At 47.2% G+C, this 21,594-nt stretch overlaps 1 protein-coding gene and 2 long non-coding RNA genes across 4 annotated transcripts in view; 1 reads left to right on the plus strand and 2 right to left on the minus strand.

Annotated features, from left to right (window-relative positions):
• Positions 1 to 1,409: 1,409 nt before the first annotated feature.
• On the plus strand, positions 1,410 to 16,074 carry LOC125965664 (uncharacterized). Its single transcript, XR_007479873.1, has 3 exons — positions 1,410 to 3,050; positions 5,381 to 5,435; positions 15,928 to 16,074. It is a non-coding gene; the product is annotated as an uncharacterized LOC125965664 (long non-coding RNA).
• Positions 15,632 to 21,594, minus strand: part of LOC125965666 (uncharacterized) — a 313,457-nt gene continuing 307,494 nt past the window's right edge. The window contains exon 2 of the long non-coding RNA XR_007479875.1: positions 15,632 to 16,120. This is a non-coding gene — a long non-coding RNA (uncharacterized LOC125965666). The remainder of the gene's footprint in view (positions 16,121 to 21,594) is intronic.
• Positions 15,632 to 21,594, minus strand: part of LARS2 (leucyl-tRNA synthetase 2, mitochondrial) — a 278,606-nt gene continuing 272,643 nt past the window's right edge. For both annotated transcript variants that reach the window (XM_049716291.1, XM_049716289.1), the window contains one exon: positions 15,632 to 19,653. In XM_049716291.1, coding sequence (XP_049572248.1) covers positions 19,570 to 19,653 — 84 coding nt within the window. In that variant the 3' untranslated portion in view covers positions 15,632 to 19,569. The remainder of the gene's footprint in view (positions 19,654 to 21,594) is intronic.

The raw sequence follows: 21,594 nt of genomic DNA on the forward strand, positions 1-21,594 counted from the left end.
ATTTTTAAAATATCTTTTTTTATCTGCAAAAGTAATACATGTTTATAATAACAACTTTGAACAATACAGAGATGCATCAACTTTTAAGAGTTGCCCACAATCCCCTTGTACAGAGGCAATCACTGTTAAACAGCCCTTAGGTATTCAGTAATACTTGTTACTTAATAACTGGATTTACTCATAACCTACCTGAGTGATTTGCTTGTGAAATTTCTAGAACACTGTTTTTCAAAGTATGGTCCCAGAACCAGCAGCAGCAGCATCGCCTGGAACTGGTCTATATCAGTGGTTCCCAAACTGCAACGCGCATCAGAATTCCTTAGGGAGCTTATTCAACGCTGGTTGCTGGGACCTACCCCCAGAGTTTCTGATTCAGCAGCTCTGGGGTGGAGCCTAAGAATCTGCATCTCTAACAAGTTCCCAGGTGATGCTGTTGCTGCTGGGACCACACTTGAGAACCACTGGTCTAGAGTCCCAAGTCCTGAGCTTCCTAGAAGCACTGTGGCAATGACCCTTGATGCCCAGAGGGGTGAGGACATCTATCAAGGTGGAAGGCTGTGGCCCGCTTTGCCTGAACCTCAGTATTGGGGAAGGAGCTAACGAAGCACTGGGAACATGCAGCCACCCCCCTGCAAAGTCTAGCAAGCCCAGAGCCAGCTTCCTGTGTGCTCAGTTATAGTAACTGGGACCCTGGTACAAGAGCCATAAACACCAGCCAGCACCTCTTTAGAATCAGTCTTCTCTTTTCATCCTAGCTAGGCAGCTGCCAGGGCCCACCATCCTTGGTCCCCTTCTAAGCCCCCATACCCCCATTTTGGCTTGCCTGGAACGCTCAGAGTTGTGGACTTTACTCCCCACTCCCACTGCAATTCTAGAAGCAGCTGCACCAACTCCACCAACTAAACACATAGACCTAAACCCACAATCCACATATTTCCTGGCCAGACTATCTTGTCCCCTCTTAGCAAATACCTTATACCTTTACTAAAGAGCTCATAAAGATGGCATCTCATGAGCATTGGACCACATAGTATACCGCCTGAAAGGGTACTTAGAAATGCTGGACGTCGCCAGGAGACTGCTGGGTGTTTTACTGCTGCTGTTTAATGCTTAAGGGGCAGAGACATTTTCAAATTCTGGGCCCAGCATTTAGAATCCCAGCTGTGGTTATTTAATACAGGCCTGTTTTGCCTGTACCATATGCTCAGAAATGTCTGTTGGTTAACATCTCAAAAAATGTGTTAATACTTGCACACCAGCTGTTTACACAGCAACATACTGAAGAGCTAAATATTTTTATCAGTAAGTAGGTGAGCATGGATGGTTCTGTGTAAGTGCTTACCAGTAATGTTTTGTTTTGTTGTGTTGCATTTTGCTGAGTGAGAAATGTCCTACATTCTATTTTACCTGTAAAGCCGTTTCTATATAACAAAAGCCATCAGCAACACAGAACTTTCCTTTAAGTCTGTTTTCCTTGAAGTCTATTTTCATGAGCACGAGGATGTAAAAATTGCCTGCCCACGAGCATACTGTGGAAATGTGGAATTTTCACCTTGACCGGCCCAGAGTCTCAGTGACATCAATCAGATCATGTCCCTTCGCAGCTCCAAACCCTCCAGCAGCGTCCCAAACCACACTTAGAGTAAGACCCTCCCCTTGGACCCTATGTGATCGGGTCTCTTGCCACCCCTCCCGCCTAATTTCCCCTATTCCCCCTGCTTAGTCTGCTCCGGCTGCAGTGATTTCCCTGCCGCTCCTCGCCCAGCCCTTACCATGCATTCATTCATTCACCAAACAAACATTGCTGGGCACCTCTGATGCCCTGGGCCCTTTTCCAGGTGCTGGGGATGTGGCAGACAGCTGAACAAATTAGCAGACATCACTGTCCTATTTGGACATACATCCCAGTAGGGGGGTGAAGTAGATAATCAACAAAATGGATACATCCCTTATAGAGGGTATTAGCAAGTGATGAGAGCTAGGGAGAAAAATGAAGCTGGGAAGAGGACATATGGAGGGGGTGCCATTTTCAATACAATGGTCAGGGAAGGTCTCCCTGAGAAAGTGACCCCTGAGCAAAGACTTGGAGAACAGTACAAGGAAGGAGAGAGGTTAGAGACAGGCAGCCATCTGAACAACTCTTCCCAAGAGTTTTGTTGGGTAAAGTGGAATGGAGGGAAAAGTGCCACTAAGAGAGAGTTTAAAAAAAAAAATTTTTTTTTTAATACGGGAAATGGTACTGCCTGTTTCTATGCAGATGTGAATGAGGTAGTGGCCAGGGAAAGGAGAATTGCTAATATAGGAGAGAGAGAGGAGGATTTGGGGAGTGGCATGCCTGAGAAGCAAAGGGGGGCTGGGCTCCCCTGCACATTTCTTCCATGGTAATAAAGAGCAAGGATTTGGGCAATAATCTGATGGGTAAGTATGTAAGGTGTTCTCATCTTGGAGTGGTAGGTAGCTCTTCTGATTAATTTCCTCAGCGGGATAGGAGGTAAAGAGAGTTAGCTGAGAGTGAGGCCAGGGAGTTGTTGCTGGGAACTGGCCGTCTAGGGGAATGAGACAGTGAATGGGCTGGAGAAGCATTTGTAATGGAAGCATGAAGCTTCCTCTGTGCTCCCCACCCCAGATCCTGGGCCTGAATTGCTACGAGGCCAGCCAGCATGGGGCATGTGTCTCTCCAGAGGAGGTTCAGCTGCACGGATGTGGGTGTGGAGTAGGTGGAGAGTTGGGTCTAACCAGGGCTGGCTTTTGCCAAGTGAGTGCAACGTATCTAGAGTGGGCAAGAGAGTTGCGGTCTGTCTGCCTAGAACCTGCTCCCCAGATGTCCCCGTGACTCCTTCACTTACAGTCCTCAGGTCTCCACTCAACACTTACTCCCCTGGGAGTCTGGATGCCCCCCTATCCATCCCCATCCCTACCTGCCACCGCAGTGAACGGCTATCTCCTCATCAGGATGCCAACTTCACAAGGCCACAGGTCTTTGCATATTATGTTCATCGCTATATCCCAGGAACCTAGAACAGTGCCTGGCACTGTTCCCCAAATGCTTGGTAAGTGAATGCATGAGACACATCAAAAAAGGGAGTACAAATGTTACCATCTATAGGTGGAAAGACTTAATTGGACTTAATGGTGACCCAGATTCAGAGAAGCAAAAAAAGGAGGCTGTATTATTACTCTTGTAACTGTATGTCACTGCAAACTTTCTGCAGATCTTGTTTGATTACCTTGTACCAAATATTTGATCTGCATCGCATATCATATATCTTGCTAGTCAAGGGTATGACTACATAGAATTGTAGGTGTGTTTGAAAGTATAAAGGATATTGGACTTCAGAATATCTGTTTGCATGCATACATATGTTTTTTATATAAGTGTGTATAAAGAATTATTGACTAAACGGCATTTGAAAAACACTCATCCAATAGGCTGTAGGCAGTAAACGGTGCTTAGACAGCCTATGAATTACCACGGGGCCCAGGAGGCAAAGGGCTCCTGTCTTTGGACAGAGCCCTGCTTATTTTGCAGTTAACTGAAAGGGCCTCTGTCACTTTTGCTTGGCTACAGGGAATGTCCCTGCACACAATGCTGTGTGTGTCCTAAAGCTGGAGGGCTACTTCAGGGAGAGCTCTGAAAAGAATCTGTGTATTTCAGCCAGGCAAATGGATGAAGAAATAAGAACCCAGGTTCCTTTGGGCTCTTTCCATCCCACCAATGTCTCAAGCAGGCCAGGAAGCCCTGGTCCTTCCAAATCTGTTTCCTGAGCCTTAGGCTTTTCTGGTCCCAAGTTTCACTGTGGAATTGTCCCATGAATGGAGAGAAGCAGCTGCGATGAAGGCCCTTTCCTGGTGCTTCTAACGAGGCTTTGTCTCATGATTGTCTCCCCTGGAAAGCTGCCCAGGCCAGACCCAGATTTAGGACCATGACCTTGCTCTGTGTGTGCAGCCCCTGCCAGGCTACTGGAGCCCACCCTTCCCCAGTCTCAGTCCCACACCCTGGGCCTCCCGCCACACGGGAAGACCAGCTGCAGGCATGTGCCAGCCACAGGGCCCCACGTGGCTCCCCACACACCCACGGGGAGGGAGGCTGCCCCCTGGCCCTGGCCCAACCCCTCCCGGGCCATCTGCTCGGAGATCAGCAGAATATGTTTAACAGAACAATGAACTGGAATGAGTTTTGAATCAGCACCAATTTTCTGCTTACTTTTTTTTTTTTTAAGTAATACATGTATATGGCTTAAAATTCAAAAGGTGCAAATGAGCACCCAGTGGAAAAAGGAGTCCCTCCTGCCCCTGAGCCCCAGTGCCCCTCCAGAGACAACCACCGGCATATTACCAAAGTACACAGGCACGTGCATTTCTTTTTCTTAACACAGAAAGTAAAAGTGCACTGCCCCTTGCTTTTTGCATTTAACAATACTCTTGGAAATCTTTTCATATCATTTCACATGCAGCTGCCTCATTCTTTCAGAGGGCTAATATTTCTGTCTTTGGGTGAGTCATGGATTTCTTAACCAGTCTCCTATTCACAGAAATCTAGGCTGCTTCCAGGCTTTTGCTATTACATATTCTGTTGCCATAACTGACTTATAAACCATACCACACCTGTTCAAGCATAGCCGTGGGATAAACACCCACGAGGCAGGTATATTCTTGAGAACTCCACCATGCTGCCTGGATTTCTTCATCGACAGCAAGGAGCTCTGCCTTGTTTTCTGCTGGTTACCATCTCACTGGGGTCAGGGTTAGAACCGTTGATGAGTCATAACAAGAACAACGATTATTAAAAGCGTCATAGCACCTACGCTTTGCCCAGCACCATTCTCTGTATTCTACATATGTTACAGGGTTGAATCCTCCCAACAGCTCATGAGATAGGTTCCATTATCCCCTCCTTTATACAGGTGAGGAAATTGAGGCACAGAGGAGGTAAGGAACTTGCCTGAAATTCCACAGCTAGGAGGCATCTGGGATCGGAACCCAGGCAGCCCGGCTCTGTGCCACATCACCTCTCATAACAAAATCACCTAAGAAATCACTTGGCTACTGAAGCTGCTTCCAGGGTGTGTATATCAGTGGGTGCTTGCCTGCAAAGCCTGAATGGGAACTGTGTCTTCTGTTCCCAACACCCTGTGTGTCTAGAGGGAGGATTGGATTAGCCTGTAAGCTCTGTGACAGTAAGAACCAGCTCTGCCTTGTTCACCTTGGTACCTTGCATACTGCTCATTAGTTACTGTTGAATGAATATTATCTTGAATAATAACAATGCTAGTAATAGCTGATATTTATGGAGCACGAGCTAGGAGTCTGCCATAAATTATCTCATTTAATCCTCACAACAGCTGTCTGAAATAAATTCCATTATACTTCCATTTTACAGATGGAGAAACAGAGGCTCACAGAGGTTAAGTAAATTGCCCAAGGACGCACAGCTGGTAAGTAGATGAGTTGGGATTTGATCCCTGGATGTCTGCTCTCTACCTTGAGTGATTTCTGAATGATGTCAGTCTGCACCTAAGTCTGTGAATCCACGAGTTTCCCACCTAGGAATTGACCTCCACTGGGTGCAGCCTGAAGATAATAACCACACGTCCTTTTTAAAATATTAAATAAACTTAATTTTTAGAGCAGTTTTAAGTTGAGTGGAAAGTACACTTCTGTGTACTCAGAAGTACAATTTTTAATTTCATAGAAATATTGAGTGGAAAATACAGAGATTTCCTATATGCCTCCTGACCCTACACACACAGCCTCCTCCACCATCAACATCCTGCACCAGAGTGGTGTATGTGTTACAGTCAATGAACTTATGTTAACACATCATTATCACCCAAAGTCCACAGTTTACATGAAGGCTCAGTCTTGGTGTTGTACATTCTATGGGCTTGGACAAATGCAAAATGATGTGCGTCCACCATTATAGTATCATACAGAGTAGTTTCACTGCTCTAAAACTCCTCTGCCAACGCATCTCTCCCTCTTCCCTAACCCCTGAAAACCACTGATCTTTTTCTGCCTCCATAGTTTTGCATTTTCCAGAATGTCATATAGCTGGAATCATATAGTATGTATAGCCTTTCCAGACTGGCTCCTTCATTTAGTAAAGCCTCCATGTCTTTTCACGTTTTAGGGTAAATAGGTTACAGTTTGTATTTGTGGGGAGGAAAGGCCAATAAAGTTTAAAGATAGAAAAAAGGATAGCTAAAAATTAAACCATTGAGTCTCTGGTCCACCTGAAAAAAATCAGGCAGAACAGAAGCAGAAGGTGGTCTGTCTACCAAAGGGCCACCAAAGGGGGCTGTCAGCCCTTCACACAGCACCCCAGGCTCACACTTTCATTTCTGTCTTGAAGTGAAGGCAAACAGAGAAGCACCAAGATTGAACCAAGAAGACATTTATCACACATCTTCATGCCTCTATCCCTTTACCAGCCACATTGCCCATATTGGGTACAAGGAACTCATTAAAACAACAACAACAAAAAATCCTGGGGGGGAGGGATAAATTAGGAGACAAGGACCTACTGTATAGCACAGGGAACTCTACTCAACACTCTGTAATAACCTATATGGGAAAAGAATCTGAAAAAGAATAGATGTATGTATAATGTCTGAGTCAGGCTGCTGTACACCTAAAACAAACACAACATTGTAACTCAACTATACTCCAGTTAAAAAAAAAATCATGTAATCATGCTGAGTGTGGAAGTTCTGTGTGAGTTTGAGCATGCTAAACATACTATTTAGTTAAATGTAAATATTTAAAATATGCCACAAACTTTGAACTCTATTTTGATGCTATTTGTTTTCAAATATACTGGGAGTCTCAACGAATCAAAGCAGCCAGGACCTTTCTTGACCCTTAAGAGGCCCCATCTGCTCGGGATCTGGGAAAAAAGGAGCTAAAAAAGAGTGCGTGTCTCTGTTATCCAGCCCTGTTCCCGCAGAGAGGATCCAGAATGCTGGAAAAGAATGACGAAGGATTTGGGGCATAGCACGGGGCTCCAGTGGGGACAGAGAGGGTACACCCAGCCCACCCAGGGCTGGCCCTCTGCTCTGAACGCTCCAAAAGTTCTGTTGCTGCTGCTAAGCATCCTGACTTCTTTGTGAGACAGGAGATCAACTGATGTAGGTTAATGAAATGCAATTTTTAAAAAAATTTATTTTATTTATGGCTGCATTGAGTCTTCGTTGCCGTGTGCAGGCTTTCTCTAGTTGTGGTGAGCAAGGGCTACTCGTCATTGCGGTGTGTGGGCTTCTCACTGCGGTGGCTTCTCTTGTCGCGGAGCACGGGCTCTAGGCGCGCGGGCTTCAGTAGTTGTAGCTCATGGACCCTAGAGCGCAGGCTCAGTAGTAGTGGTGCACGGGCTTAGTTGCTCCGTGGCATGTGGGATCTTCCCGGACCAGGGCTTGAACCCGTGTCCCCTGCATTGGCAGGTGGACTTTTAACCACTGTGCCATCAGGGAGGCCCCGAAACGCAAGTTTTGTTAAGCAAATGAATTTCGTGATCAGGGGCTTCAAATCTGCAGAGCGTATGTGAATATAAAGGTATCATCTTTATATGTATTTGTGTTTCATGTAAAAGAAAACATGTTTTCTGATGCCAAAAATAATTTAATTGACAAAATTTGGGAAAGCATGGCAAGTACATAGAAGAATATCAAAGCCAGCCCCCTGGGCAGCAAAAGCCAAGACAGTGTTAAAGTGCAAATGATTAATTCAAATATCACCTGTGAAATTAAAAGGGGTGAGGGACCAGGAGTGGGTGGGAGAGCACACAGACTGTGATGCAGGTCTAACACCTGTGAGGGCAAAGGGAGAAGGAAGGAGGATTGGGCAGGAAGAGCCTCAGACTGCAGTGAGCTCTGGGAGAGTTTTGGCCAACGCAATGTAAAGCTCCAGCACAAAGATTGCCTAGAAGAGTCTCATGCTAGGCAGGAATGACCAAGCCGGAGTACTCCACCACACTTAGTCATTGGTTGTGGCTACCAGGAGACAGCATAGCCTTGGCTCCAATGTTGCAGCTGGAGGCTCTCAGCTAACTACCTCCTCTTGGCAGGTTCTCTCTTAAAGGGAGAGCTGACCATATGTATGTGTATGAATGTGAATATGTGTGTGTACGTAAATTATTTTTGTTTTACAAAATTGTGATCATTTTGTACAGACTGCTTGGTAGTCTGAATTTTTTCTACTCAGTTTATGCCACTGAGTACACTAACACATATCATTAAATGATTCTTTCAAATAATAATTCATTAAATGGAGCTTCTGTGAATCCACCAGTTTTCTGAAATGATGTGCTAAATTTCGTGACAGTGTATTTATGAGCATTTTCCCAAGGACAGAGCTGGTAGTTTTCCTCACATCCTCTAAGGGGTCCAAAAAGGTTAAGACCCACAATCTAAAACATTATTTATGGCAGTGATATACCATGACTTGTGAAACCGGTTCCCTACCATTGAGTGGTTTCCAATTCTCGGCTATGGTAAACATTGATGTTCATAAATCTTAGCATAATATGACTATTCCCTTGGGATAAGTTCCTATACAAGCAATGCTGAGTCAGAAGGTACGTGCCTCATCTTTAAGGCTTTTGATACTATTGCCAAATACACCAATGCCTGGGAATAGAGAGCCTTGGACAGATGATAAGAAAATCCTGGTTGCCATAACTTTTTTTATCCCTTTTATCTTCTCCACTGGTGCACATTATTATCCTCATTTTACTGATGAGCTCACTGAGTCTCAGAGAGGTTAAGTAATAAATCCAGGGTCACACTGGGATCTGTCTGGTTCTAGAGAAGCCAGACTACAGGGGACTTTTTCATAAAGAGCCCCATTATTTAACCATCCATAAGCTGAATCTTCAAATACTTCCCCACTGAATTATTTATGATTCATTTGCTTGCAAGTGACAAGGGCGCATCTCAACCTACCTTAAGAATAAAGGAAGCTGACAGCAGGATATGTCATGGTGCATAAGGCCCAGAATGTGGGTGATGCTGGGTGTGTGAAAGATGGTGCTCAGTCAGGGTGCTGCCTCAGCCCTCTCCTCTCTGCTCACCACGGCCACGCCATTGGCTTCTCTGGCTGCAGAGTGACCACCCCCAACGCTCAGGTCCTGCCTGTTGGAGTCCAGGCAATCACTGGGAGATTGACTCTGCTTTTTCTGTCTCAAACCCAAATTCCTGGGAAGGAACTCTGACTGTCCGGGTTAAGTCAGGTGATTCCCCCTCTCAGTCACTGCTGCTAAGGGAGGAGGTGGGGCAGGGGGTGGAGTTGCCCCGTATTAACAAGAGCTCCGTACACTAAGTAGTCACCACAAGCAAGGAGGGGAAATGCCATGACCCCTACAGTTTGCCCTAGAAGAAGGAGAATAGGATTTTTCATGGTCCCTCTTCAGCTCATGGAGATAGTCTTTGGGGAGAAAAGCACATGCCCTTGACCCTGGGCTCCACCTACAAGTGTGGTAGGAGATCTGTGGCGCTGCAAGAGAACAGGTGTCATTTATTTGTTCAGCCAATTCTTTGTGGTACGAACAGTGAGGCCCTGGAGCAGATGAAAATCATCAGTTAGCCTTTTGGTTATTAGCCTGCCACCCGCCTACCCCCAAAACACACATGCGGCTCAGAGTCCAAAAGGAAGAGCTTAAGTAAAGGGGGAGATGAAAGTTCTCTGTACAATAAAGGCACAGGCATTTTCAGGGAGCCTGTTAGGGAGAATATTTAAGGGGAGATCTGGAAAAGCCAGATACTTGGGGAGCATTCTCGCAGAGGAAAAGCAACTCCCAGTTCTGGGGCAGCAAGGCCAGTGTGGCTGGAACGAAGGGAGCACTGCGGGAGAGGGGGCATTGAGGCCAGCAGGGCTGGGACAGGGAGGGGGCTCTCAATGGCCCACCACTGGGTTTGGCCCTGGGGATTGTTAAGGCAAGTATGTGATCTGAGCTAAGCTCTGAAAAGATCAGCACAGCTGCCCTGTTAAGAATAGACTTGGGGGCTTCCCTGGTGGCACAGTGGTTGAGAGTCCACCTGCCGATGCAGGGGACGTGGGTTCGTGCCCCGGTCCGGGAGGATCCCACGTGCCGCGGAGCGGCTGGGCCCGTGAGCCATGGCCGCTGAACCTGCGCGTCCAGAGCCTGTGCTCCGCAACGGGAGAGGCCACAACAGTGAGAGGCCCGCGTACCGCAAAAAAAAAAGAATAGACTTGGGAGTGGGGTTGGTGCCAAGGGTAGGCGCCGGGAGACGGGTGAGAAGGCGAGGCTGTTGTAGGGCTGTTGAGGGGATGGCACTGAGATCAGGGAGATGGCCCTGGAGCCAGAAAACAGTGGACGGACTTGAGATACCTGGAGATTGTGGATGGATATGTCGGAGGCAAGAAAATGGGGAGAATCAAGGATAATTCCTAAGTTTCCCATTTGCGTAACTGGATGGTTGGGCGACGGGTGACGGGTCATTTACTGAAAGGGAGCAGACTTGGAGGGAAACAGGGTTGGAGGGAGAAATCAAGAGGAGAAGCAAAGAAGACAGCTGAGCGGCCAGAAAAGAGGTCTGGCTGGACATTAGATTTGGAGTCATTGGTGTTCGAAGCCATGAGGCTGAGTGATTTCACCTGGGCAGGGGGTGTAGCTAGAGAAGAACAGAGGGCCCAGGACCAAGTCCTGAAGAGCTCAAAGAGAGGGAAGAGCCAGAAAATGAGCCTGAGGCAGAGCAGCCAGGGAGGTACCAGGAGAAGAAAGAGTGTGTGACATTAAGAGGAGGGTCAATCCCTGTTGTGGGTTTGCACCATGGAGGTCACTGTGGGGGGCAGTTTCCGTGGGGAGGGCCATGGCTTCCCTGGTGTCATGGGAGCAGGGGCTGGATCTACTTCACTTGGGTGATATGGAAGTGGGTGACTCCACGCCAGAGGACTTGGGGACCTTTGTGCTATGTCTGTAGAGCAACATGAAACAGAGAAAAGTGCCTGTGACATTTTCATCAACCAACATGGTTGGGGTGTGAGCTGTGAGGGCAGCCTGCGGGCAGCCTGAGGAACGCCCTCGGAGCTGCTAGAGGAACTGTGAACTGAGGACCTGGGTGTGAAGCCACTCCCCATCTGCTACATGGGAGAAGTGCCCTGCCACATGGGGAACGTGAGTCCTACAGACAGGAAGGAGGATCGCCCTGTTTATTTCTGTCTGCCTGATTTCACATCTGCTGACGTCTTCACACCCACCCTCCTCCTCTTCTTTGAGCCTCAACGGTTGAGGAGCTAAAAATGTACCCCTAAGGCCAAAGCTATGCCTTATGCTTGGTCAATTTAGCACAACCAGTCTACTGGGGAATTCAAAATGCAAAATACTGAGAAGTAAAAATGCTCACAATCCTCTAAACCTGTAAAAAAACAACCCCAAAAGATGGAAGAGATGTGCTCCATGCCCTCCGAGCACTGTGACCATAAGACTAAGACGCAGCGGGTGTCCACAGGGCACCCACCACATCTGAGGGCTGCTTGGAGTGACTATTTTTTTTTCTTGTCAAAATAAATGGGCCTTCTGTGTTGAAAATGATTTCACGGTTTCATTTCCTTCGAAGGCATCCTGCCCTCATTGACGTGAAAATGCCTCATGGAAATTCCTGCTGTGGGCTGGCTGTCATGGGTGACCTTCAGGGCACCTGGGGCCCCCTCCTGCAGCCCCCACCCACTTGAGAGCTGACCTACCTGGGATCCCCCAGACCCCAGGCTTCTTCCCCTGGTAGGGCCTGAGTTTATGGCAGGGCTGGGAGAGAACTGCTGGCCCTTGGGACCCCCTGGTAGGCCCTCCAATCTCCAGCTGTGGGGAGCACGATTGCCTGATGCCAGGCTCTGAACCCAGGTGTGCTGAGGCTACATGTCCCATAGGCTGCTCCCAGCCCCTGGCTGAGCTTGGCGGGGACAGATGCTAAGACAGGCCTGTGCCTGGGAGATGCAGGGCTCCTCCAACAGGAAATTTGGCCTGGGGAAGACCTTTCTTCTCCCTTCCTTCTCTGCTTCCCAGGGGTCAACCAGCATCTCCTTCTCCAGCCTCCCGCATCTCCCTCCTCATCCCCTACACAGGCTTGGAATCTCATCTTGGTATTTGCATCTCAGAGGATCCAAGTTAGCACACCTGGAGCTTCCAGAAATTGATGGGAGTGTAGCAAACAGCCCCAGTGTTCATTGCCTGGAGGGCAAGGTCAGTCTTATGCCATAGTCTGTCTCTAATTGGGGTCATTCCTCTGTCCCCTTCTCCTTTTTTTTTTTTATTTGAGTTCTTTATATATTTTATTTTATTTTTAAAAATTTTACTTATTTTATTTATTTATTTTTGGCTGCGGTGGGTCTTCGTTGCTACGTGACAGCTTTCTCTAGTTCTAGCGAGCGGGGCCTCCTCTTCATCACAGCGCGCAGGCTTCTCATTGCAGTCGGTGGCTTCTCTTGTTGCGGAGCATGGGCTTTAGATGTGTGGGCTTCAGTAGCTGTGGCACGCAGGCTCTGTAGTTGTGGCACATGGACTTAGTTGCTCTGCGGCGTGTGGGATCTTCCCAGGCCAGGGCTCGAACCCATGTCCCCTGCATTGGCAGGCGGACTCTTGACCACTGCGCCACCAGGGAAGTCCCCTCTGTCCCCTTCTGAAGAGACAGATTCCCTCATGAGAGGTGCAGGTGGCATCCCCATGCCTTTGTGGTGCCTGCTGCAGAGCGCTGACACTGAGCTCCAGCCTGTCTTAATTCACATCCGCCCAAGTCACTGAGTGTCCCCATGATGGGCACCTCAGTGAGCTGGTGATTCCCATGTTCAAGTATGAGGGGACATGTGACTTCACACTGAGAAACATAAAGCGCAATGGGACGCAGTCAGCAGTCCATCCTCTTGTTTGTCAGGGAATGTGACTTTAACCAGGGATTCTGGGTGCTGGGAGATTAGAGAAGAGGGATGGGAGAGGAGGAGGGAGCAGGGAGGGATGGTGAAGTAACAGGGTCATTTTATCATTTACCAAGGGGAGGTGTGGGGCTGGCAGTGAGTGGAACATAGGCAGGAGGTAGAGAAATCAGATGGAAAAGAGCAGCTGAAGACCTGTACTGGGTTGAACAGTGTCCACCCCATCCCCAAGAATTCATGTCCTTCCTGGAACCTCAGAATGTGACATTATTTGGAAATAGGGGAGTTGCAGATGTCATTAGTCAAGATGATGTCAAACTGGAGTAGGGTGGGCTCTAAATCCAACATGACTGGTATCGCTATAAGAAGAGGAGAGACACAGAGAGCCAGGAGGAGATGCCATGTGGAGACAGAGGCAGAGGTTGGGACAACGCAGGGGCAAGCGAGGAATGTCAAGATTGCTGGCAGGCCTTTCTCGCCTTCTGAGATGGCCCACACTCTGTCTGTGGAGTGTTTCTCTCTAAATAAATCCACTTCTTACCTATCACTTTGTCTCTCACTGAATTCTTTCTGCGATGAGACATCAAGAACCTGAGCTTCATTAAGTCCTGAAACCACAGAACAGAAGGTCGAGCCCTGGTCCGGGAAGATCCCATATGCCGCGGAGCAACTAAGCCCGTGCGCCACAACTACTGAGCCTGCACGCATTCAACTTGTCAGTTTCAAGTCTGACACCCATTCAAGACTTGAAACTAAGTGAACTGAAACTACCAAAGCTATTAGCCCCCGGAGAGTTCAACTCCTGTGCACATGAGGAGATCAGCCCCTCTCTCTAGCTTCTTGACAGAAGACAGGGCAAGTTCTTTCTGGGGAGAATATTATCCACTTCATTCTCTAGTGTGCTTTTTTTTTTTTTTTTTTTTTGCGGTACGCGGGCCTCTCACTGTTGCGGCCTCTCCTGTTGAGGAGCACAGGCTCAGCGGCCATGGCTCACGGGCCCAGCCGCTCCGCAGCATGTGGGATCTTCCCGGACTGGGGCACGAACCCGTGTCCCCTGCATCGGCAGGCGGACTCTCAACCACTGTGCCACCAGGGAAGCCCTGTAGTGTGCTTTTATACCTATGTCTGGCATATACTAAAAAAAAAAATTATGACACATGAAGAAGCAGGAAAACGTGATCTTTCATGGGGAAAAAAGAAACAAATAATAGAAACAGACCCACAGATAACCCAGCTGTTGGAATCAGCAGACTAAGTATTTAAAATAACTTTAAATACATTAAAGAATTTATGTAAAGAGATAGACAAATATAGGGGAAAAATGGACTAATTCAACAGAAAAATGAAAACTTATTTTAAAAAAGCCAAATGGAAAAATTTGAATTAAAATATATAGTATCTGAAATGAAGAATTCCTTATATATATAAGTTTAACAGTAGACTAGACACAGGATAAGAAAGAATCAGTGAACTCAAAAACATGCCAGTAAATAAACAATTACCACATAACCCAGGAATTGCATTCTTCGGCATTTATCCCAGAGAAATAAAACCTCATGTTCACACAAAAGCCTATACATGAATGTTCATAGCTGCTTTATTGGTAACAGCCAAAAACTGGAAAAAACTCAGACGTCCTTCAGATAGTATGTGCATACCATGGAATGCATCTCAGTAATAAAAAGGAACGAACTACTGATAAATGCAAAAACTTAGATGAATTTCAAGGGAATTGTGCTCAGTAAAAAAAAGCCAATCCCAGAGGTTACATACCATATGATTCCATTTATGTAACATTCTTGAAATGACAAAATTATAGAGATGGACAACAGATTAGCTATTGTCAGGGGTTAAGGAAGGAGTGGGGATGTGGTAGGGAGGTGGGGTGGTTATAAAAGGGCAACATGAGGAATCCTTATACTGATGGAACTGTTCTGTATCTTGACTATGGTGGGGGACACATGGACCTACTGTTGTGATCAAATTGCACTGGACTAAACGCATGCACACACATACATCAGATCAGTACAAGAAAGACTGAGGAAATCTGAATAAGATCGGTAGATTCTATTAATTTTATTATCATGGTTGTGATATTGTACTACAGTTCTGCAAGATGTTATCATTGGGGGAAACGGTACAGGATCTGTTTGTATTACTTTTTTTTCCCCCTTTTTAATTTTTATTGGAGTATAGTTCATTTACAATGTTATGTTAGTTTCTGCTGTATAGCAAAGTCAATCAGTTATACAGATACATATATCCACTCTTTTAGATTCTTTTCCCATATAGGTCATTACAGAGCACTGAGTAGAGTTCCCTGTGCTATACAGTAGGTCCTTATTAGTTATCTGTTTTTTTAAAAAATAGTTCTTTATTGGAGTATAATTGCTTCACAGTACTGTGGTAGTTTCTGTTGCACAACAAAGGGACTCAGCCATATGCATACACATGTCCCCATATCCCCTTCCTCTTGAGCCTCCCTCCCATCCTCCCTATCCCACTCCTCTCAATCATTGCAAAGCACCGAGCCGATCACCCTGTGCTATGCTTCTGCTTCCCACCAGCCAAATATTTTACATTCGGTAGTGTGTATGTCGATGCTACTCTCACTTCGCCCCAGCTTTGCCCTCCCACCCCATGTCATCAAGTCCATTCTCTATGTCTACCTCTTTATTCCTGCCCTGCAACTAGGTTCATCAGTACCTTTTTTTTTTTTTTAGATTCCATATATATATGTGTTAGCATACAGTATTTGTTTTTCTCTTTCTGACTTACTTCACTCTGTATGACAGACTCTAGGTCCATCCACCTCACTACAAATAACTCAATTTTGTTTCTTTTTATGGCTGAGTAATATTCCATTGTATATATGTGCCACATCTTCTTTATCCATTCATCTGTTGATGGACATTTAGGTTGGTTCCATGTTCTGGCTATTGTAAATAACGCTGCAGTGAACATTGTAGTGCATGTCTCTTTTTGAATTATGGTTTTCTCAGGGTATGCATTACTTCTTACAACTGCATGTGAATCTATTTTTTAAAAAAGAAAGGAAGGACTTCCCTGGTGGCGCAATGGTTAACAATCTGCCTGCCAATGCAGGGGACACGGGTTCAATCCCTGGTCCTGGAAGATCCCACATGCTGTGGAGCAACTAAGCCTGTGCGCCACAACTACTGAGCCTGCGCTCTAGAGCCTGCGAGCCACAACTACTGAGCCCACGTGCCACAACTACTGAAGCCTGCGTGCCTAGAGCCCGTGCTCCACAACAAGAGAAGCCACCGCAACGAGAAGCCCGTGCACCGCAATGAAGAGTAGCCCCAGCTTGCCACAACTAGAGAAAGCCTGCACACAGCAATGAAGACCCAATGCAGCCAAAAATAAATAAATAAATAAATAAATAAATTTATTTAAAAAAGAAAAATAAATACCAAAGAAAATTCTTTAAGCCAACAGGAAATTATCTCAGACTGAAGGCCAGATCTGCAGGAAGAATCAATAATATAAGAAATGGTAAGTATTTGGGTAAATATAAAAGACTATTTTTTTTTGTTTTTAAAGCAAAAATAATAAGCAATTTGTGTGGGATTTATAACATATGTATAAATAATTTTGACAATAGCTAATAATTTGACAATAATTTGACAAAAGGACAGGAGGGGATAGTTGTGTCAGAACAGTTCGATTTGTCCATTGTGAAGTGATTACAACACTAACTCAAGGAAGACTATTATTGGTTAAGGTTGGACATTGTAATGTCTCAAATATCCATGAAAAATAATACAAGGAGATATAATAAATACATTATCTATTCAACACTCATGACAAGTAGGTAGAATGAGCATTAACACCCAATTTCACAGGTATAAAAACTGAGGCTTGGAGAGTCTAAAGCTTTGCCTGAGGGCACCAGATGGGAAACAGGTGCACCAGAACTTAAGACAGGTTTTCAGACTCCCCAAGCCCAGTGTCCCTCCCATCATTCTGAGGTTCAACAAACTTTTTCTGTGCAGGACCAGATAATAAATATTTTAGGCTTTGTGGGCCATAGAGTCTCTGTTGCAACTACTGAACTCTGCAAAAACAGCCACAGAAAATTCATAAATAATCGAGCATGGCAGTGTTCCGATAAAACTCTTTATTTATAAAAACAGGTGGTGGGCCAGATTTGGCCCATGGGTCACTGTTTTCCAGTCTTGCATTATGCTACTGTCCAGTGGTTTTGTGGCTCTGGCCCAGAGAGGGTCATTGTGATCCACAGCCAGTGTCCACAACCACCAACATAGCAACAGGCTCTTTTTGGTCTATGGCTGTCCCCCGCCCATCTACCCTGCCTGGCTCCCGTGGGCTCTGGCCCCAGCCTTATGATAAATAGAAACCTTAGTTCCTTTTCATTCCTTCCTCAGGGGAAATATCCAGCAACAGGCCAGGGACTGCTGGGCCCCGATTACTGAATCACATTTTGCTCCCTCACCTCTCCTTTCCAGATTTAAAAATAAACCCACAGCGCTTCCGCCAGCAGCAACTCACTGCCTTCTCACCATCTCCCTGTGGCCTTTACTTGAAGCTCTCTCCTCTGAGGGCTTCCAGTCCTTAGGGTCAGCCCAACTCTTGACAACCAAGACTTTAAAACACACACAAACAATATTTGCAAGAGGCTGATGTGCTCCAATAATGCCCCATGACTGATGTTTAACAATGACTCTGTGGCAGCCCAGGCAAGAGAGGCCAGAACTGAAGGCTTAACTGAAAGAGCAGGAAACCATCCTGTTGCTGTCCTTTTGTTCCCCGGCAGAGAAACCCCCAGACTGTTACTTAGGGCTGCTCAACAGTTTCTAGTTTACAAAATATCCCCAGACTATTTTCAGCAGATTTCCCTTCCAGGACGCCCATCTCACCCAGCAGCTGGCATCACTGTGTCAATTTTGTTATACTTTTTTTTTTTTTGGCCTTGCTGTATGGCATGTGGGATCTTAGTTCCCTGATCAGGGATCGAATCCGTGCCTCCTGCAGTGGAAGCGCGGAGCCCTAACCACTGGACAGCCAGGGAATTCCCTCAATTTGTAATTAAGGAAATAAAAACCTCTGCTGGGTTTAACAACTTGCTCAAGGTCACTGAGCCCACTTAGGACTAGAATCATTCATGCAAATATTTACTGAGCACCTACTGTGTGCCTGATGGTGTTCTGGGTCTGAGACACAACAGAGACTAAAATTGCTGTAAATAAATAAAATAAGGCTGCATGAGTCCCTGCCCTCACGATGCTGACCTTCTGGAAGGAGAGACAAATGATAAGATATATATGCAAACTGTGTCATTATTTGCTAGGGGGTAGGGGATGCTGGGGATGGGGTGGTATTTGGTATAGGATGGTCAGGGAAGACCTTACGAGCACAGAGACCAGCAGGGGGTGAGAGAAGGAGTGACCCGGGGAGGGGCTTTCTTGGTAGAGGGACTCCAAGTCTGAGATGTTGAGGCAGGAATGTGCCCGGTGTGCCCGGGGAACAGCAAAGAAGCCAGTGTTTCTGGAGCAGAGTGACCTCGGAGGAGTGTGGAGAGGCAGCGGTGGGAGGGAGTGGACCCATCATGTGGAGACGGCGTCTTATTCATTTCCAGGTACACTTCGCTTAGCACAGCACAGAGCAAAGCACGGCTGATCAGAGGTTTATGGCAGCTTGTGGGGCTGCAGTAACAGATGCGGGGGAGCTCAACCCTGCGGGTGACCCGGTGTTCGGTCCTCACCCAGAATCTGTCCTGGACCTCCTGCGGGGAGGAGGGACACAGGTAGAGTGCGTGGGGAGAGGCCTCCAACTCACATTCCTAGCTCTTGCACTGAAAGATCAGCACCTGGATAAAAGCGAGATGGGATCTGGGAAGCGAAGACCCCTCCGCCCCCTGCCCCCACCTCTCCCTGACCTCCAAGTCCACCCTCTGGGAGGCTCCTGTTTGTCGTTACCCTAGGCAGGCCCCCGCCCAGACCTCTGACCCCTGCCCTGGCCCTGGGGCTGTGCCTCAGCTCACCTGCCCCACCTGTGACCACCTGGCAGTCATTTGTGGCCGCAGGGAAAGGGAGGGGTCTGGGAGGGGAAATGGGGAAGCCAAGGTCAGGTCTCTGAACCCTCCTCTCCTTCTCTGCTCCCTTCCGCAGGGCCCTGTCTCAGGCCAGGAAAGCGCGGAAAAGGGGAAGAGAAAGGAACTATCCTGTGCTAAGCACTTACTGTGTACCAGAGCTCGTGACCTCACGCATCCTGGTGGGCACCGTCCCTGTGGGGCGGTGGAGCCTCTGAGCTGTGGGAGGCTGGCCCAGGGTTCTGCTGGGTAGGTCATGACTGGCTTTTTTTGCTTTTAGCACTTGGTGTTATAGATTTTTTTTTTCTTAAAGTATAATTGATGTACAATATTCTATAAGTTATAGGTGTACAATACAGTGATTCACAATTTTTAAAGGTCATATTCCATATATAGTTATTATAAAATATTGGCTGTATTCCCTGTGTTGTACAATATATATCCTTGTAGCTTATATAGACTTCTTAAAAAAAGTGAACATTTGAGGAAATAGAGATTCTGAAAACTCATACACATTAAGCATACAGGTCAACAAATCCTCATAAACTCTGCCATCAGCACCCAGATCATGAAACGGAAACCAACAGCACCCACCTCCAGACACTCACCAGCTGGCGACCTCAGGCAGGTTCCCCGACAGCTCCAAGCCTCAGTCTGCCCATCCGTAAAGTGGGGCCCTGCTTGTTAACCTCCTCACAGCACATCTGGTGAGGATTAAATGGGATAAAGCATTTAATCGTAAGAACACTGGCCGAGTCATCAGCCTTTCTACATACATGAACTCATCGAACCCTCGCAACAACGCCAAGGTTAAAACTGTCATCCCCACTTCCCCAGGTGAGGAGACGGAGGCTCGGGGGGTTAAGCGGCCCGCTGAGCTCTCAGGACCAGTACCTGGGAGAGCGGGGACTCCAGCCAAGCCGAGTTCCAGGGTCCCCCATCTCACCTGCCATTTGCCGAGCTCAATCTCTGCACAAAGTTAAGCTTAATACACAGTAGAGTCCCGACTTATTACTGTGCTTCCATCAACAATACAGACGACTCCCACCATAGGTGGGTGCTGTCACAAGAGGGTTCCCTGCAGTTTGATGCCTCCGGTGATGGTGTCACCTGAGCCCAGGTGAGGATGGGGGCCTCCCTGTGTAACTGTCTGCCTTGGCCCCAGCCTCAGGCCCTTCCCTGACTGGCAGCTGTGGCTTGGATTAATCCTCAAGACTAAACTGCCCTCCCCACGACACTCCTAGTCACTTGGTGTGAAGCTCATCCTCTGTCAGGCAAAACTGAATTACCAGTTCCCTCCCCCAAAGCAGGTTTCTGGCTGTGGGCTTGTGCATGTGTTGTATGCTGGCATGTATGGCGCGGGGTGTGTGTGCAGTATGTGCGGTATTGTGTTATGTGTGTGTGGTATCTCTGTGTGTGTGTGTGGGTGTGTGTGTGCGTGTTGAGGTGTGGGTGTGTATATGTGGGGGGTGTGTGTATGCGGTATGTGTGTGTTGTGTATGGGCTGTGTGTATGACGTGTGTGTATGTGGTCTGAGGAGTGTGTGTGGTGTGTGTGTGTGGCATGTGGTCTGTGTGGTGTGTGTGTGGTGTGTGTGTGTGGCCCACATGTTTGTGGCGTGTGTGTGGCATGTGTGTGTGGCGTGTGTGGCGTGTGTGTGTGTATGGCGTGTGCGTGTGGTGTGTGTGGCGTCTGTGTGTGTGGTGTGTGTGTGTCGTGTGTGGTGTGTGTGTGTGTCATGTGTGGTGTGTATGTGTGTGGCGTGTGTGGTGTGTGTGTCATGTGTGGGGTGTGTGTGTGTGTGTGTGTGTGTGTGTGTGAGGTGGGATGGGGTGGGGTGGGGGTGTTAAGCCTCCAGGACCAAAACAAGGTGAAGCATTTAGGGCTGTGTCACATTTCTACCGTTAATGAACAGCTCTGACCCTTCAGAAACAGGAATCTGAAGAATTTCCCAAGTTTCCAGCAGGGCATGTGGGAAACCTGCCTTTCCTACCTTTTAAATTGCCCCATATCTTCCAAACCAGCAAAACACTCCAAACTGTCTGCATTAATCAATGTGTGAATCTCACGGAGGAAGAAAGTGGGGAGAACTAGAGACCAATAAACGGACCTTTGGAGTAAAAATCAGTCATTTATAAAGTGGCACAAAGCAGATCTGTGATTTCATACATTTCTGGAGTGAGGCCTGGAGCCCAGGACAGAGCGCAGGGCCGGCATTAGCCGGCAGGCGATGAATGAGTTATTTCAGAGCCACTGTTGGCAGCATTCACACACTTAGAAGGTAAACAGTCGTCACTCAGGAGATGCCTATATATCCAGGTGTCAGCAGACAACTGAGATATTTAGAAGATAACAGATTTACACAGACAGCCAAGAATTTAAAAGCAAAGATTGTTCAGGTGGTGGAGGCAGGTGGCTGCCCACCGAAGATTTGGGTCCCCCTTCCCTTAGGCAGAGTTGTTCTTGGGAAGGGGCTGCCCAGCCGGGACCACATTTCCCAGCTCCCTGAGGCCAAGAGAAAGTGGGCAGAAGTGATGTATGGCCATTTCCAGACCCGGCCCATGAAAACCACCTTATGAAATTCCACCTCTCTCTGCCCATATCTGAGGGCTGGATATCAACGTCCAGGGTAACTTGAGAGCCAA

The sequence above is a fragment of the Orcinus orca genome, chromosome 10 (genome assembly GCF_937001465.1).
Source record: "Orcinus orca chromosome 10, mOrcOrc1.1, whole genome shotgun sequence".
NCBI lineage: Eukaryota > Metazoa > Chordata > Mammalia > Artiodactyla > Delphinidae > Orcinus > Orcinus orca.